This window comes from Austrofundulus limnaeus, unplaced genomic scaffold (genome assembly GCF_001266775.1).
Source record: "Austrofundulus limnaeus strain Quisiro unplaced genomic scaffold, Austrofundulus_limnaeus-1.0 Scaffold210, whole genome shotgun sequence".
NCBI lineage: Eukaryota > Metazoa > Chordata > Actinopteri > Cyprinodontiformes > Rivulidae > Austrofundulus > Austrofundulus limnaeus.
Window position 1 is genome coordinate 482,996 of NW_013952612.1, and position 17,616 is coordinate 500,611.

At 40.0% G+C, this 17,616-nt stretch overlaps 1 protein-coding gene across 2 annotated transcripts in view; it reads right to left on the bottom strand.

Moving 5' to 3' along the window:
- Positions 1-5,514: 5,514 nt before the first annotated feature.
- Positions 5,515-17,616, bottom strand: part of cand2 (cullin-associated and neddylation-dissociated 2 (putative)) — a 43,154-nt gene continuing 31,052 nt past the window's right edge. For both annotated transcript variants that reach the window (XM_014019131.1, XM_014019132.1), the window contains exons 8-26: positions 17,085-17,283; positions 16,885-16,990; positions 15,409-15,551; positions 15,032-15,327; positions 14,818-14,959; positions 14,629-14,747; positions 14,115-14,249; positions 13,695-13,916; positions 13,234-13,440; positions 11,945-12,132; positions 10,391-10,556; positions 10,172-10,312; positions 9,932-10,071; positions 8,084-8,259; positions 7,915-8,010; positions 7,428-7,597; positions 7,193-7,357; positions 6,369-6,476; positions 5,515-5,810 (exon numbers count right to left, since the gene is read on the bottom strand). In XM_014019131.1, coding sequence (XP_013874585.1) covers positions 5,580-5,810; positions 6,369-6,476; positions 7,193-7,357; positions 7,428-7,597; positions 7,915-8,010; positions 8,084-8,259; positions 9,932-10,071; positions 10,172-10,312; positions 10,391-10,556; positions 11,945-12,132; positions 13,234-13,440; positions 13,695-13,916; positions 14,115-14,249; positions 14,629-14,747; positions 14,818-14,959; positions 15,032-15,327; positions 15,409-15,551; positions 16,885-16,990; positions 17,085-17,283 — 3,150 coding nt within the window. In that variant the 3' untranslated portion in view covers positions 5,515-5,579. The remainder of the gene's footprint in view (positions 5,811-6,368; positions 6,477-7,192; positions 7,358-7,427; positions 7,598-7,914; positions 8,011-8,083; positions 8,260-9,931; positions 10,072-10,171; positions 10,313-10,390; positions 10,557-11,944; positions 12,133-13,233; positions 13,441-13,694; positions 13,917-14,114; positions 14,250-14,628; positions 14,748-14,817; positions 14,960-15,031; positions 15,328-15,408; positions 15,552-16,884; positions 16,991-17,084; positions 17,284-17,616) is intronic.

A 17,616-nucleotide genomic window follows, 5' to 3' on the forward strand; every position in this document is an offset into this window, starting at 1 on the left:
AGGCTTCTTCAACTTCACTGTAATACAGACCGCTACAAAAGACCTTTCCTGCCCACAGCCATCAGCATCTACAAGAAGTTTTTAGTTAAATGAGTTACAACAACACCTAATTTCCCTCTGGGATCAATAAAGTATTTTTGAATTTGAATTGAATTAGCACAAGGTAAAGAAAATGAAGAGCATCTGTCTGCTGTTCCTCTCACTGATGGCAGGTAAAACCAGAGCTTGTGTTTTACTATTTATTAGAAATAATTTGAGTTATGTCTGATTTCTTTCGTTTTAGTCGTCGATGTTTCTCACAGTCTGTATTACCACAAAAATTTGAAACTTATCAACTGTGTTAAAAAAATCTCCTGCTCTTAATACTCTTAAGAAAGAAACTATAATCCATTTAAATAAGTTTATAACCATAATTATAAAATTTTAGCTGAAAGACTGACATAAGAAACACTAAATATATATAAAGAGTGTCAAACTGAAAATAAAAAGATCTTCAGTTCGTACCTCAAACAGGATTTTACATATTTTAAAAATGGAAATTTTAATTTTTTTAGGGTTTAATTTGTGGAGTTGTGTTGTATTCTTTTGTACATTTAAAATCACCCTGTTCTAACTTCTCACTTAAAGCTTAAATTTGTTGCAAAAATATATATGCTAGTTTGGGTTTATCCACTAAAGTAATATTAGTATTAGTAGTATATAGTATTACAAATAAATATTAGTAATTTTCAGAATCTGATTTGTCAGATCTTCTGTGATGATGACAAGTAGCATTTTGTTTTAATAATTTTTCTGTTATTTAAACTATAACAAATTGTATTTTTGTAACAAACTGTAACAAATCCATGTTTTGTAGTTGTTTCATTGCTGGATTTTCTCAAAGTCCAATAACTGAACTTTATTTTTGGTCTGATTTGCAGGTTTTGTTGCCACAGCAGAAGTGAAGGGATGCCTAGGAGGATGGATTGAATTTAACTGCAATTATTCCACCAACGCTCAAGTACTTGTTAATGGAACACATCTAAAACAAACTACTAAGAACAATAAGTGGGAAAAACGAGACCGATTGTATCTGTATAATGATACAAATATAAAAAAACTCAGACTGATCATAAGAGACCAGAAACCTGAGGACAGTGGAACTTATCAATGTAAATTTTATCCTAATCCAGACAAACAACTGTCTGAAAAACTTGTTGTCAGTAAGTGATTCTTCATATTTGCAACATTCGTACAGAAAAACTTGTTCAGTGTTTAAAAGTATATTTTTGTTGTTTAATTTACAGAGAGTAAAAGCTGCCAGCAACCAGTCAGTCAAGATGTTTACAAAGCATCTAAAACCACCATCAGATGTGATTATCAAGATCAAAACCTGTCAAAGATCAAGTTCTTCTGCAAAGAAAACAAGGAGTCCATCTGCGAGGATATAGTAGACTCTCAAAAGTCTAAATCACATGGATCATTTTCCCTTAAAAACACAACAACTGACTTCAATGTGACCATAAATCCAGTTTCACCAAGAGATGAAGGTGTTTACTGGTGTGGAGAGAAAGAAAAGAATGGCTCTTACCGTGCTGGACTCAAGAAAATACAACTGAAGTTTAAAGGTGAGAAATTCACAGCTTCAGCTTTTAAGATTTAAATTGTTCTTATGACGTGTTTATATTTTTATTTCTTGTTTCTGCAAAAATTACTTACTTCAGCAAACAGCGAACCATTGGACAAGATTTAGACTTTTACTGTGAATCCGAACAGTATGCAAAAACCTTTTCAAAGTTCATCTGTAAGGGAGAAGATCATACCACATGTCACACTGTGGCAAATACCAGTGATGCAAAAAACAACTCGAGAGTTTTAATGGTGTATGACAAAACAAATAAAAAACTCAAAGTAAAGCTGAAAAATGTAACAGAACCTGACTCTGGGACGTACTGGTGTGGAGCACACAATCCTAAAAATCAACGCAGCAAAATATTCACCCACAGAATGACTTTGAATGGTGAGTCCTTCTGTTTAATTCTGGTGATCAAATGTTCAAAAGATGACAAACAATTCAGACCCATTATGTCTGGATTAATGTTGAAAATTTATTGTTGCTTTTGAAATTTAACACAAAAACTCAGCTGCAGAGTTAAACAAATGAAGCCCCTCAACAACAACAGGGCAGATGTTTCAACAACAGGAAAGATGAAACAGGATGAAGTGGTAAAATATTAGCTGATAAGACAGGAAGCTGTGATACGCTCCTTTACACCATTAACACTTCATGTTTGCAGTTTGTTTCATATTAAACAGGTTCTTAACTATAAACACATAAATCAAAACTCACCAATAAAAAGGTATTTTAGTCTCATCAGTGTTTCAAATGTTTCTTTATAGAAGGTTTCATTTCCTGTACGTAATYGAAAGAGGGTTGTGTTTGTCAACGGGTACATTTGTCATCCACTGTTGGAATTTATTTTTAACAGCATTACAAATTAACACTTCAGACTTTGATCTAGACACAAGATTGATCAAGCACAAATAAAATATTTAAAAATCATCTCACACAAACAGTTCTTGTTTCACTACACTTTAATTTTTTTTTTCCTTTTTAGTAACCAGACCTGCTCCTCCAGAAACTGGTGAGAAAATACACATAATACTTTTTATTCTGAAAAAATATAATTTTTGAAATAACACTGCAGTTTGTTTGCTGTTTTTGTCTTTTCTTCCAGGTGTCTCAAACTTTATCCAACCTGTGATCACCGGTGCTGTGGGCCTGATCCTCCTGCTGCTGCTCATCGTTTTGATCTTTATCTGCAAAAGTAAGAAATCACTTTATTATTAATAAAAACATGGAGTTAACCTTTTTAGACATGTTAAAAATGATTCTTAGTTGCAATCAGACAGATCTGAAGAGTCTCTAAATAAAAACATTTTTCTCAGACCACACTTAAGGCGGTATTTAGAGATTTTATCCTCATATCTTTAGTCTCATAGCATGCCTAAGTCATTTGTGACCAAATATGTCTTGGGCAATTATGCTATGAGTCTAACGATATGACAAAAGCTGCATAACTTCCTCCTGAGCTGGAAGCAGAGTGGTAAAAAATACAATTAATTTACTTTAAAAGGCCACTCAGCTGCTGATGCTCGGGAATATTCTGAAGACACAGCTTTTGTTTTGGTTTGTTTTGTTTTTGGCTAAAGCTTTAATAAACTGCTGTTTCTAAATTCTTTATAACTTTGTCTGATTTTATTGTTGGACCACAGGATGTTGCATGAGTGACTTTGCTTGGGTCACTCTCTGACGATAATCTGAGCCGTTACGTCACAGACTGACAGATCAGATGTGACATTTACAGAGAACAGCTGATGGTTATCAGCTCTCTGTGGGTTTTTACAAATTAAAATCTGACACTGAGCTCCATCGAGTGTGGCCTTCTGTATGGGTCTTTATTTCTCTTACGTTAAATCATTTAGGTAATTAAGCTCAAAAGCAGTGTTGTATAAAGTACCACAAAGTGATACTTGAGTAAAAGTACAAGTATCTTACCAAAAAAACTAAAAGTTAAAGTCTCCTTTAGGAATTTTACTTGAGTAAAGGTCTGATATATATTGTATATTTAAAAGTAGAAGTATTAATTTAAATTTTTTGCAATGACATTTATTAGGAGGTGACCTCCCCAAAAATGCAGAAATTACTATGTTCTATTAAAATAATTAATTTATTAAATTTAGGATGCACTAGTCCAGCTGTTTCAGTTTATATACATATATCAAGGCTGCACAAAGCTTTTCCCCAAAATGAAAATCTATCTGAGGGCTGCGGCCAAATGTAAGAATATAATTCATGAAATACAAATACTTCTTAAGTACAGTCCTTTTATTTGAATGATTCTGTCCTGCTGGAGTGTGACATGATTTGTTTGTGTACAAACTAATACACTATCAGAGTTTTATATATTTATACTTCTCATTCAACCACAGTTAAATTCACTCTATCTAGGAGGCACAGTTCATATGGATAGTTTTATTTTTTATAATAACAAGCTGGAATGAAAACAAGCAAAAATCAAATAAAAGTAAAGACTTTCTACTTCTTGCCTTTTTTAAAAATGTAGTGAGTAGAAAGTACAGATAACTGTGTGAAAATGTAAGAAGTAGGAGTAAAAAGTAGGCTGAAAAATAATTAGTCAAGTAAAGTACAGATACCCAAAAAATCTACTTAAGTACAGAAAAGAAGTATTTGTACTTAGTTACTTTACAGCTCTGCTAAAAAATGTAACAAATGTCTACACAAGTACACCTTTATGGTTACTTTGATAAAAAAGGGGGAAAATACCTAAATTTCTACTTTTTTTCTTTTTTTTCTTGCTCTGACAGAATATTTCAGCTCAAAAAGCCCAGAAACCAAAACAGAAGCACAGCAGTCCCAAGAGGTTAGTTTACCTGCAAAGACTTTAAGTGTTTACTTTAATGTTGATGTTAAATTGCTCAAAATGTCTTATTTTTCTTTCAAAGGAATATGTGAACGTGTATGAAGAGATACCAGATCGCCTCCAGCCATCAACAGTTTATGCCTTGGCTAACTTTCCTTTCTCCRCCTCGGTGCTTTACTCCACCATCACCTCACCAAACGGTTCCTCTGACAGATCCGATGGAGGGGTTCTGGTCCTGAGGCCCAGTTCTGCTTCCTGCCAATACTCAGCTTTAAAACGTGACTCGAGCTCCACCTCACTGGCTTTTCAGCCGTCTGCCTCTGCAGATCTTTACTCCACCGTCCAGAAAACACAGCAGAAATAGAGATAGATAGCCTGAATGTTAACTGATTTTAGCTAAATGAACACATCAAAAACCGACTAAAAGCATTATTTTCTTTTTAAATGTATTTTAATTTTCATTACTATTTACTACCTTTATATTTGAAACGTGGTGCTGTGCTATCAGTGGTTCTGATGTTTGTAGGATGCTGGACTGACCCAGAAAATGATGGAAACAGAACTGACAAAGTAAAGGTAAATATAAACCAGGCAGAGGTGTTAATACTTTTTTATAATCTATATACATTTTTAAGCTTTAGTCATAATAAATTAGCATAAACAGCAGAAAATTGTGGGAAAATTGTACGTTTTTTTGTTTATTCTTTGATCTTACAGCCATGAACATTGATGTTATTGTTTATTTTGTTTTCTTCTGGCTTTTAATTGCAAATGTAACCAAATAAAAATATCTTGAGGATTCGGGTTACGACTCAAGAATACTGTTTTCTCGCAACAAAACACCAAATATAATAATTTCAGGTTGATTATAAGAGACCATCACAGTGTGTTTTTTATTCGCATCTATTAAAAATGTAGAATAAAACAGTTTGACAGTCATAAAACAGGTAACACTTCAAGCTGTTTGTGTTCAGTGCTGACTTCAAACAAACCACTGTTTCCGCTCAGTTCTTTTTGCAGAGAGGAAGTTTTCACACCAAGATACCCAGATTTTATCTGACGTTTTCAAATTAATCTAACCAAAAACAGAGAACGTCTTCATCTGTTTTATTTAAACACATTTTGTAAAATAAAACTATAAAAATCAGGCAGTGTTTAGATCATGTCCATGCCCTCTGCGGGCCCTAAGGCCCCTCCGTCCCCTCCCTGCACGCTCTGGAAGATGGACGCCATGTCGGCGTTGGAGCGGATCTGGTTGGCGAACTCGGCCATGCTGGGGCTCCTCTCCACCTCCGGCACCGCCAGCAGGGCGGCGACGGCGCGCATGGCGGAGCGCCGCAGCTCCTCCTGCTTCTCAAACTCCTGCTTCACCGAGCCGGCCTTCACCTGCAGGGGGGACAGGGGGACGGAGACGTGTTGACTTTTTGATTCGTTTCTTTAATTTAATGCAGATAAACAGTTTGTTGTGGGTTTGTTTCTGGTGACATTTGGGGGCAATTTTAAGACAAAATCCTACATTTGGGGACAACTGGTGCATTTGGGGGCAAAAGTCGAGTTCCCGGTTGATTTAAATGCCAGTGGTGGGTTGGGGGGGTTGGGGTTTAGGACCAAGGTGTGAATTGAGTTTAGGTTAGTTTTAGGGTCAGGTAGGTACCTGTGAGGTTAGCTTTAGGTTTGTGGTCAGGGTTAGGCTGTAGAAATGTAATGGAAGTCAATGGAATGTCCCCAAATGGATAGCTGTGCAAACGTGTGTGTGTGAGTTTTGTTCACTGCAGTAGGAGTGTGTTATTTTTATCACTGTCCTGTGCTCGCATGGTCTTTGAAGAGTTTGAAAGTCCTGCTACTCAGAGATGAGCATGAGCATCATCAAACAAAACAGCATCTCAGCCTGTCAGCAGCAGTGTGTGTGTGTGTGTGTGTGTGTGTGTGTGTGTGTGTGTGTACTTTGGTGGTGCAGGTAGCTTTGAGAGGCTCCACCAGTCGGTCCAGTCTTTGCAGGACAGCTGCAGGACTTAAAGACACCAGTCTGGCCAGCATCAAGAAGGTCAGCATCTGGTTTTAAAAACATATATTTTTTAATCAGTCTGTGTATTTTCAGTGGCCTTTAAATGATCAGGATGTTCATTTCTGCTCACCCTGATCAGAGTTGTAATGTAACGAAGTACAAATACTTTGTTACTGTACTTAAGTAGAAATTTTTGGTATCTGTACTTTACTTGAGTAATTCTTTCTCAGCCTACTTTTTACTTCTACTCATTACATTTTTACACAATTATCTGTACTTTCTACTCCTTACATTTTTAAAAAAGGTAAAAAGTAGAAAGTCATTTCTCCTATTTCATTTCAGCTCCTTATTGTAAAAAGAAAAACAACACAATCCTGATAAATTGTGTCTCCTGGATAGAGTGAATTTAATTGTGGTTGGATGAGAAGTATAAATATATACCATTCTGATACTGTATTTAGTTTGTATACAATTAATCAAAGCTGCACACCTAGAAAAAATACTTTTTGAAGAAGTCACCTCCAAATAAATGTATTTTGAAAAATCTAACCATTCAATTTTACTCAGTACTTTTACTTTTATTATTTAAGTACATTTTATGTCAGAAATTTACTTTTGATATTAAGTACAAAATAAATCAGATACTTTAAGACTTTAACTCAAGTAATATTTTTAGAGAAGACTTGAACTTTTACCAAAGCAATTTTATGATAAGATACTTGTACTTTTACTCAAGTATCACTTTACTTTATACAACACTGACCCTGATGTCGTAGTGGTCTTTGAGCCCCTCCTCCACGTGATCCAGAAACTGCAAGACGTCCAGCCCCTCCAGGCAGCTGTCCAGCAGAGTGTACATGCACTCGAACGCAGCTTTACGCACGTCCAAGCCGTCGTCCACCGTGTGCTTGAACGGCCCCATCTCCACCTGTTGGAGCACGTTGAAAACGTTAAATCTTCACAGATTGATTTTTTTTTCTCTCGTTGGGCCGACGCACTTCTCTGATGAGATCCTTCCGGATCTGAGTTTCCTTGTAGAGGTGAGGCAGAACCGTCCCCAGGAGTCCTCGGATCAGAGACGGTTTGTTGTGGGCCGCGGAGTTGAACATCACCAAGGCCACGCGGCGCACGTTGATGTCGCCGTCCTGCAGGGTCTTCAGGAAGTCGCCTGACGCAGAGAAAACCAGGATGCATCTAAAAACCCGTCCATCTTTAACCACTTGCTTTCTTTACTTCGTGCCTGTCAGTCAGGATTTATGCTCAAATCTGTATTTTTAAATCTAAAACTCAAAGCAAGACTTCGAATATGTTTTAGAACCAACGGCAGCTACAAATAAAACACATTATTTGATGATTAAAGCGTTTTAATGTGTCATTAAAAGCCATTATGGCTGTTCTCCTCTAATAAAACCTAAAACTGTGTCTCCAGTTTAGACTTGTTCTCATAAAAAAACTGAAACAAACTGCGGTTTGTGTGTTTGTTACCGATGCAGTCCTTCAGCAGTGAGTCCACAGGAGCGGGATGGTCGACGATAGTGAACTTCACGGCTGTCAGCACTGTGCTGCGAGCTAGAGGAGAACCTGCAGGACGACCAGGGTTTTACGGTGCACGGTACGAGAGCTCAGTTCAAACTCCTCTCAGCCTGCGGCTCACCAGAGTTAAGCTGTTGTCTCAGTCTGGGCAGAAGCTGGCCCGGGTTGACTAAGGTCAGCTTTCCCAAACATTCAGCCACCAGGTTCCTGGTTCCCTCCTCTGGACACTCGCAGAGCTGGATCAGCAGAGACCAAACCGACTCCACGAGAGGAGAGAGGCTGGAGGCCTGAGAGGCGCTGAGAGGAGACAGATTAAAGGTTCTGACACAGAAACTAGAGAATCTGATGTTTAGAAGCTGCTGAAGAGGCTGAAACTCAGCTGTTAAAGGGATCCATGATTAGTTGTAACATTAGACTTTATTTGATGAACATTTATTTTAACTGTAAAATAAAGACTGTAAAAATACTGTAGGCTGTTTAGTTTTGTAAATTTTTAAAAATATATTTTAACACGGACTGAAAAGCATTCTGGGTAAATGATGACGTGGATAGGTCCTCGGTGCGATGCTGCTAGCYAGCTATATCCACCCTGAAGGTTAATCTTGGACAAWATCTGARGATCGYCTCTTTTAAATGAAACCAGAGAGCGTTGACAGAGAGGAGAAGGTAGAAATGACTCAGCCTGGAACTGAAAATATGGATGGAGGACAACAGAGCTGCTTCKTGGAAGAAGAACCTCAGCTTAGCCTGTTAGCCCCGACTCTATCARCAATATACATGTATAGGCTCAGCGCTAAAAAGAGCCGATCATCAGATCACCTGGCTGTTCAACCAAGTGAAAATGAAGACCCTAAAACCAGACCCAAACCAGTCTTCATTCCATATGTGGCAGGAGTTTCAGAGAAACTGAGACGTTTATTCTCTAAACACGACGTCCCAGTGGCTTTCAAATCCCAAAACACATTACTGTACAACAAAGATTAGTTCACCCCAAGGATCCAGTTCCCCGGCAAAAACAGAGTAATATAGTGTATGCTGTTAAGTGTCAGGAGGACTGTGATCAGTCATACATCGGGGAAACAAAACAGCCACTGTTCAAAAGAATGAGCCAGCACAGACGAGCTACATCGTCAGGCCAGGACTCTGCAGTTTACACTTATCTACAGGCCAGGATTCTGCAGTTTACACTCGTCTACAGGCCAGGATTCTGCAGTTTACACTCGTCTACAGGCCAGGACTCTGCAGTTTACACTCATCTACAGGCCAGGATTCTGCAGTTTACACTCATCTACAGGCCAGGATTCTGCTGTTTACACTCGTCTACAGGCCAGCGGTCACTCTTTCAGTGATGAAGATGTTCTCATCCTTGATAGAGAGGAACAAGAAAAAGTGTCCACCATTAAACAGAGGTGGAGGCCTTCGTGCCCAGTTGTCCTCCTCCTACAATGCTGTTATTGCAAGTATGACTCCGCCCCCTGTGAGCAAAAGGTGTGAATCAGGGCCCCAACGATACCAACACAAATAGGGAGGGAGGGAGGGACAAAAACAAGGGGACGTTGAACCCCGCTTGCACTCACTTCATACACATAAAACACCAAATAACCACAGCCGAAGCATCCAAACCAGTAAGTCAGGTGATGGAGCACATGACCCTCTATGAACAATAGAGCTAATCAAGCCTATTGTTAGGTGATAACCCTCTTTTGCATGTGACTAACCTGTTTGTCCATGTGGAGGCAGTGCTTATAATTATGAGTTCACCTGAAACTCATCAGACTGAAGAAGTCTCTTGGAGGAGAGACGAAACGTTTCACTAAAGAAGAACCCATCCAGAGGACCTACTGATTTTTTTCTTTTTGATTTTTTCTACCTGGATTACTGAGATGCATCAGGACGTTTATCAAATAAAGTCCAATGTTACAACTAATCCTGGATCCCTTTAAAGTTAAATGAAGCGGTGAAAGCCCACCTGATGACTTCTTTGAGCGAGTGCAGGAGCAGGTACTGCCGCCGAGGCTGAGCTGAGACCTCCTTCAGGATGAAGGGCAGGTATTCACTCTGACTGCCGACCGCCATGCCGCCCAGCGCGCAGGAAGCTGCCGTCTTTATCTAGAAATTAAAACAATCTCCATGTTTCATCATTTTCATGATTTAAATTTAGTCATTTATAACATCTACTCTGTCTGGGATTAATTCTCAGGGTTTTTACCTCCTCGCTGGTGGAGGTAAAGGCCTCCAGGATGACCCCCTGCACCTCCTTACTCCCGCCCAGACTGCCGCTCCTCCCCACCTCGCCCAGACACAACAGAGCCAGGACTCGGGCCGACTCTGGAGATCCGGGATTCTTCACCTGAGGCGACACAAACGCATGAGTCGTTTTAACCAAACAGAAACTAGAAACCTGTCCCCACTGATAACAGGGCCAGACCTGCTGCAGGAGTCCGGCGACGGTGCCCGGCGAGTCTTTGGGCGAGGCCGAGGACAGAGCGGCCACGCAGCGAGCGACCGAGTGGTACGACTGTCTGTGGAGGACGCTGCCGTCTGCAGAGGACTTGGAGCTCTGAAARGGCTCCATGAGAGACTTCAGCAGCTGACTGGAGGAAAAGAAAAACACACAAATGAGATAAAAGTGTCGTTTTCTTAGAGGAAACYTTAAAACACTGACAACTTCAGAGTGAACTATAGAGCTTTGCTTTAAAGGGCCTGTGACAGCAGATTTTTGTAATAAACATGAATGCATTTTTTGAGAAATAACATTGATAACATGCTGCAAAACAAATTTCACGTCACTGAGATGAACGYTTGTTGAGATATTTGCAAGTGAAGAAACAGGAAGTGATGTCAAAGGGGAATGTCTGCATGTAAACAGAATGTTTTAACAAAAGCTAACAACACAGACTGTAGAGAAGAATCTGATGTTTCTTTAGATTATTTTGAGTCTCTATCAGAGATGAAGAAGAGTTGTGCCAGTTATGTGACAAAATAGGTAAAATCATGTGTACTATGCCACTTTTCTTAAGTATAAAAATGTTTTCTTTGACTTTTTGTATTTGAAGGATAGGCGTGTCCCAGGCACCTTAAAACCTTTATTTTGAAGGGATGTTTTGTTGTGCTTCATCAACAGAAACCGTTGCTCTCGCGTCCTAACAGAACCACAGATTAACAGAAGAGCCTGATCTCATCTGACGGATCGTCCTTATGTCACCGAAAAACAGAGAAACCTCRGGAGAAGAGGATCGGCTTTCCCCGAGTTCACTCCGAGCCGTGAGATATCATCTGCTCGTGTCACACATCAACCCAAAACGAATTATTCTTTTGACTGAAGGCCTGGAGAGCCACAGAAGACATTACAACACTTCCAGCAGACTGAGTATCACAGCCCGTGATTAGTGGACTGATTTTTATCCGCTGGAATTTGTGGAGTTCCCCCCGAAAACTGCAATCACGTCATTATTGATTTCTTAAAATAACACGGCGGAGCTGACTCAGATGTGACTCGGAGTGACGTCCACACACAGGAGACGTGATTTAATCTGATCTGGTGACGTGAGGGGAGAAACGATCGGGTTTCACTCTGCTGTTTTTAAATTCTGGAAGATAATGTAATGGCTTTTAATCACGTAAAGAGACTTTAACGTTGTGAGTTTTGGACGGTTTTCGCGTCTCCTGATGAAATAACAGCTGTTTACGAGCCTGAGGGAAACACCGCGTTTTTACATGATTGTATTTCTAAACTGCCGGCTATTATTTGCAACGTCAGCTTTAAAAACGACCCAATTATAATCGGCAATTATAAACCCGAGTGGGTCAACAAAAACATTATCAGTTATCAACCCTGAGCTGTTTTCCCACCAGATCCTCGTCGACCCGGCTGCAGCACTTGTCCCAGTTATCACCTGACAGCGAAGTCAATTTAACAGAGTTTATGTTGGTTTGAAAGTCATTTTTGAAATGTTGAGCTCACCGCCTCCTCTGGACTCACCTGTAGCCCAGGTTACTGGCTTTGGACAGAATCAGGGCCTGAAGGAAGTCCAGGATGGCTCCCAGAGCACCTCCCTGCAGCAGTGGGGAGTGGATGAGTCTGAAGACCCCCGGCAGCACCGAGGAGCTGATCTTCGCCAGCGAGGAGGAGAAGGCTTTGGCCATGACCGTCAGCAACGTCACGGACACCTGAACAGAAACACGCAGGCTATACGTGTGTCCAAGAAGCTTTGAAACATCCTTTTTTCGTCACGTTAGTCGATAATTTTCATTATTCAAAACTGTATTTGGTATCAAAAAGTCTGAAAAAAATCCTTTTTACACAAAGAGCAGAAAGAGAGGCTGATAAAACCAACAAAGTACCATAGATGCTAACAGCAATTCAGTCTTAATTGTAGGCCTGATCATGTTAAAATAAAAAAAGTTTTATATATTTTGGTAATGTTCTAATATTTTTTACATGATCTGTTAGCATTTAGAGCATGTGTCAAACTCAAGGCCCACAGGCCAAATGTGGCCCGTGGGTGACTTCCAGCATGCCAATGAACCCCACCTCAAAAAATTAATTAATTTAATTTAATTTAATTTAATTTATTTTGCTTAATTTAATATAAACATTTATTTTGAATATATTTTAAACTTTAAATTTCTGATTCAATGTAACAAAATAAACAAATTTAAAAGGTGAAGAATAATACTTGTCCGGCCCTGAACTGTTAGCTTTAAGCACCTGTGGCCTCTAGTTAAATATTTCTGTTTTAATGTCTCAAAATAAGCTGGTGTAAAGCCAGAATTGATCATAAACCGCATCTCCCATAATGCATGTTGATTATTTTTCCAGCAAAACGATGCATCCCACCACTAGGTGGAGCGGCACTGGCTTCAAATATAGCCGGCGAAATTTGCCTTTTAAAATCTTCATTTAGCTGCATTTTTACAGCCCAGTTGTAGTGGGAAGTGGGAATTTACAACTCACAAGTCGTAAATTTAAACTGGAACCACCCTCCAGTGGGAATTCCCTGTCGGAATGTGAGAGAGTTCAGAATTCAAGATGGCAGCTGCTAAACACAGCAATTTAGCTCAATATCTGTAAAATTCATGGAGTTGTCATTTATGACTGATTAGCTGTGGCGGCCATCTTGGATTGGGTATCCAGGATTAGTTGTTAGGTCGGCTCCCCGCTGTGAGTTTTTTTTCTCGGAGCTACAAATGTTCTGACTGCAGGTGAGATACTGACTGCTCATAGGTACTTAATCCACCAACATTCAGGGATTCGATGAACCTGAGCACCTGTGACACGTGCATGTCGCTCTCGTCCACCAGAGGGGGGATCTCGTTCAGAACCGGCTCCAGAGCCGCGGGTTTGATTCTGGCGGCGTGATGAGTGACCAGAGCCGTGAGACACGCCAACGTGCCGAGCTTCAGGGCGCGCTGGTTCTTCCTCAGGAAAGACCCCAAAACTGACAGGGCCTCTGGGAGGATGGAGGACAGGTCGATCTGAAGAGGGACAAAAGTTATTTTTATGTTTTAATTATTAAAAATTAAATTAAATTAAATTAAATTAAATTAAATTAAATTAAATTAAATGAAGTGGAAAGAATGAAATGAAATGAAATAAAATGAAAGAAAAGAAAAAAGAAAAGAAAATGAAATGAATTAAAATAAAATAAAATGAAGTGAAATGAAATGAAATGATATGAAATGAAATAATGAAATACAATGAAATGAAATAAAATAAAGTCTAACTGAACCTTTAATGGGGAAGCAGAAATCAGAGTCAAGGTTCGAACTGCCGTCAGTCTGGTTATCTCATTTTTTAATCTCTCCAGAAAGATCCTCAGAACTCCCTGAAGCTCCGCCCCCAGGTGGTCGCCAAGGTGACACACCAGGTGGCCCATACAGGAAATGGCTCTCTCCTTCACTTCCTGGTCGATGTCGGTTGCTTTAAGTCTCTTTATTGTGACGGAAAACACCTGAAAAAAAAAATCTGGACTCAGATAACAGCTGAATCAAGACAAATAACAACGTAAACAACAACAACCGACTCTTGGGTTGAAGGAATAATAAAACCTGCAGGAATTAATTATTCATTTTTAGTTTTAAATCCATATTCTGAAGGAAGCTCAAACACTACAACCAAGAAGGACCATAGAGAGGAGAATTGATCTTACCTCTTTGACGAAGAGTTTCGGGTCAAATCCTCCGGAGGAGCTGACTCTGACGAGCTGCTGAGTGACCAGCAGAGCCTCCGAGGTGATCTTATAGAAGGAGTCCTCAACACACGACAAGACCGCCGGCAGCAGGACCTGCAGGGTCCACAACACAGGATCAGGCTCCACTCATTGGGGAAAAGTTTTAGGCAGCCTTGGTATGTGTTTATAAACTGAAACAGCTGGACTAGTGCATCCTAATTTTAACATAAATTAATTATTTTAATGCAACATAGTAATTTCTGCATTATTTGGGGGGAGAGATCACTTCCTAATAAATGTCCTTACAGAAAATCTAACTGCTCATTTTAAATCAATACTTTTAATACTTTAGTACAAAAAATATCAGATACTTTAAGACTTTTACTCAAGTAATATTCCTAAAAGAGACTTTAACTTTTACTAAAGTAAATTTTTGGTAAGGTACTTTTACTCAAGTATCACTTTGTGGTACTTTCTACAAGGCTGGAAGAACCTGCATGTGTGTCTGAAAGGCCTGCGGAGGGTGGGAGAGGAGGAGGACGTTGAGGAAGGAGAGAGCGTCGATCCTCATGGTGGAGGAGCTGGACTTGTCTGTCAGGGAGAAGACGACGCCTGCAGGAGGGACGAAGAGGATGAGGTGGAAAGCGGAGATTTAGTTGTGTTTTATTTTGTGCGTGTGCACCTGGTATGAGCGCAGGTACGTGTTCCTCCAGGGATCCAGGAACGGTGTGAGCCAGCTCCGTGAGCAGACAGAAGCATCCCTGTCGAGACCTGACGCTCTTCTCCTTCAGCTGTCGGTGCAGAGCTCTGACGATGGCTGGAACCTGCAGATGTTCACACGTTTGTCTCTTTAGTTTCTCCTCCGTTAAATTCATTCAGGAGCTACGAAGCGGCACCTGTGTCCTCAGCAGAGCGACGGCTGGCTCCTCCTCCAGGCGGCCGGCCCCCGGGTCGGGGAGGCCGTGGTGACCCAGGCGGGTTTGCCTCAGCAGGGCGGAGAAGGCAGCGAACACGTCGGCCCTCACGTTCTCCTCGCGCTCCTTGAAGCGGGCCAGCAGGGCGGGGCAGATGGAGGAGTAGAAGGAGAGCAGGAGGTCCCGGCGCGTGCCCACCAGCGCCTCCAGACACTTGACCGCAGAGCGCCGAACCTTCCAGCTCATGTCGTCGTCGTCGCTGTACTCGTCATCCGACTCTGGAAGGAGGATCYTTTAGTAACCTTTAAAGATAAGATAAATAATGAGGCAAAAATAACATAAAAACTTTGAGGAATCACCTTCATCCAGCCCGTCRTCCACGTCCATGCTGTCTTCTTCGTCCTCCTCGCTGTCGTCGTAGTTGTAGTTGGGGTCAAAGGTCATGAACTTCAGACAGAGCTGAGTCACCGTAGCAATGTGAGGCGACATCTCCTTCGGACACCTGACCAGAGACAAGCAGGACCAGAGGTGTAAAAACTMCAGCTACTTCCTGCAGGATGTTTTGGACCAAAGACGACATCATCAGTCTCATTATTTTTAACTGGAGAATTTGCCTTTTCAGTGAAAATAGAGCGTGGATTTCAAAGAAACAAAATATGTACAAAAAATGTTTGAAATTTGTTGTAAAATATCCAAAAAGCTGAAAATAGCAGAAAGGTAGCTAAAACATATCTGAAAAAGCTTAATCTAGCATAAAAAATTGCTGAATTAAGCAGCCAATAGCTACAATCATCTCAAAAATGTGCGTTTCACCGAAAAAAGGTTAACATTAGCTAAAATACCTAAAAAGCAGCTTAAATTGCAYAAAACAGCTGAAAGAAGCATAAAAAGCTTAAGTTAGCAGGAAGAAGCTAACAGAAGCACAAAAATTYTAATAACAGATTAGCTAAAAAGAGCAAAAAGATGGCTGAAAAAGCAGATAAAAAAGATGACATTAGCAAAAAACAAAGCTAAAGGAAGCTAAAATTAGCTCAAATAAGTRAAGCAAAACCGGAAAAAGGTGTAAAGTACACAGTTTTTAATTTTAAATGAGAACAAAAATGGCCATAAAGCTATAATACCTCAAAAAGTATAAATTGCTGAAATATCACAAGTCATAATATGAATGTCCTGAAGGAGCTGAACATTTGATATATGAGTGGATTAAACAGCACAAAAACTGCTGAATGAGATTTGTGCCGCAAAATGTACGATTACAGCTTAACTAGAGAAATTACATTTCCTGCGAAAATACAATCTGAATGCTTACTGCTGAATAATTTAGCTGAAAGCTGCTGAGGAAGCTGAAATATTTTTGAATGCTGAACTATTCATGCAAGCTGAATTTTAACAACTGACGTGAAACCCAAAATTAGCTGAGTGATTGCTGAAATTTGCTGAAGAACCCAAACTGTAAATTTTTTTTAAAAAGTTTCAAGAGGCAGCTGAACAACAKAGAAATACGCAAATAAATTAAAAGGAGTAGAAATATAACTGAAAGGGCCAGAAAAAGATGAAAAAGGCAGAAAGGAACACAAGAAATTTTTTAAGTAGCAGAAATTAGCAGAAGAATAGCTGAAAAAGATTTAAAAATCAGCTAAATAGAAGCTGAAGGAAGCCGAATTTAGCACAGAGCAGAAATAGGACAAAAGTTAAAATGTACAGTAAAGATTTATGAACATTTTGAAGGGTTTAAGTAGATTAAAGAGAGCTCCAATCATTTCCAATGAGATAAAAATGGCTGAAAATGGCTAAATTTTCCAGTTGCAGTTTTTGTGTTTTTGCTTCATGTGTACCTTCTTATAAAAGCTTCAAAAGCATGGAAACAATATTCCCTCAACTCGTCGTCTTCAACACTGGTTAACTTCACCACCAGAGGGATTAGTTTCTCTAAATGTTCACCTGAAAAACACACAAAAAGCATGAAAGTTTAAATTAATTAAAGGCTAAATTTATTTGATTTAAACTGTGATTTTAATGAAAACCCAGATCTGACCGACTCGATGGCCGCCCTGCCGACTGACGGTCGCCAAACACTGGATGTACGTCCTCGTCACCGAGGTGGGCGGGTTCTTGGCCAGCTCGCCCACCAGGTGTTCGGTCAGCTGGGAGAAGAGGGCGGGGCTACAGCAGGGCACCAGGTGGCCGAGGGCCAAGATGGAGCGCTTCCTGACCGCCATTCTGGAGCTGGTGAGCTGAGGGACAATAATCAATGAGTTCATAGCAATTACTTTTAAATTTATAAATTTTTAATGTAATTTACAGAGATTCTTAACCCATGGACCACGTGCGCCACCTTGAGGGCCTCAAAAGAACAACAGTTTTTAACTTTGGGCCGCAGAGGGCCGTGGGACCGCATTGATTTTGAATAAGGTGCAATACACTTTCTCACCACTAGTAGCAGAAGAAGAAACTTAGATACCTGCCGAAAATGGAAACTTATTTTAAGGGAAAAGTAGAAGCAAAAATGAAGGTAACTCATTAAAAAACACCAAAGTTTGTCTCTAATATGAAGAGCAGCTTCTGTT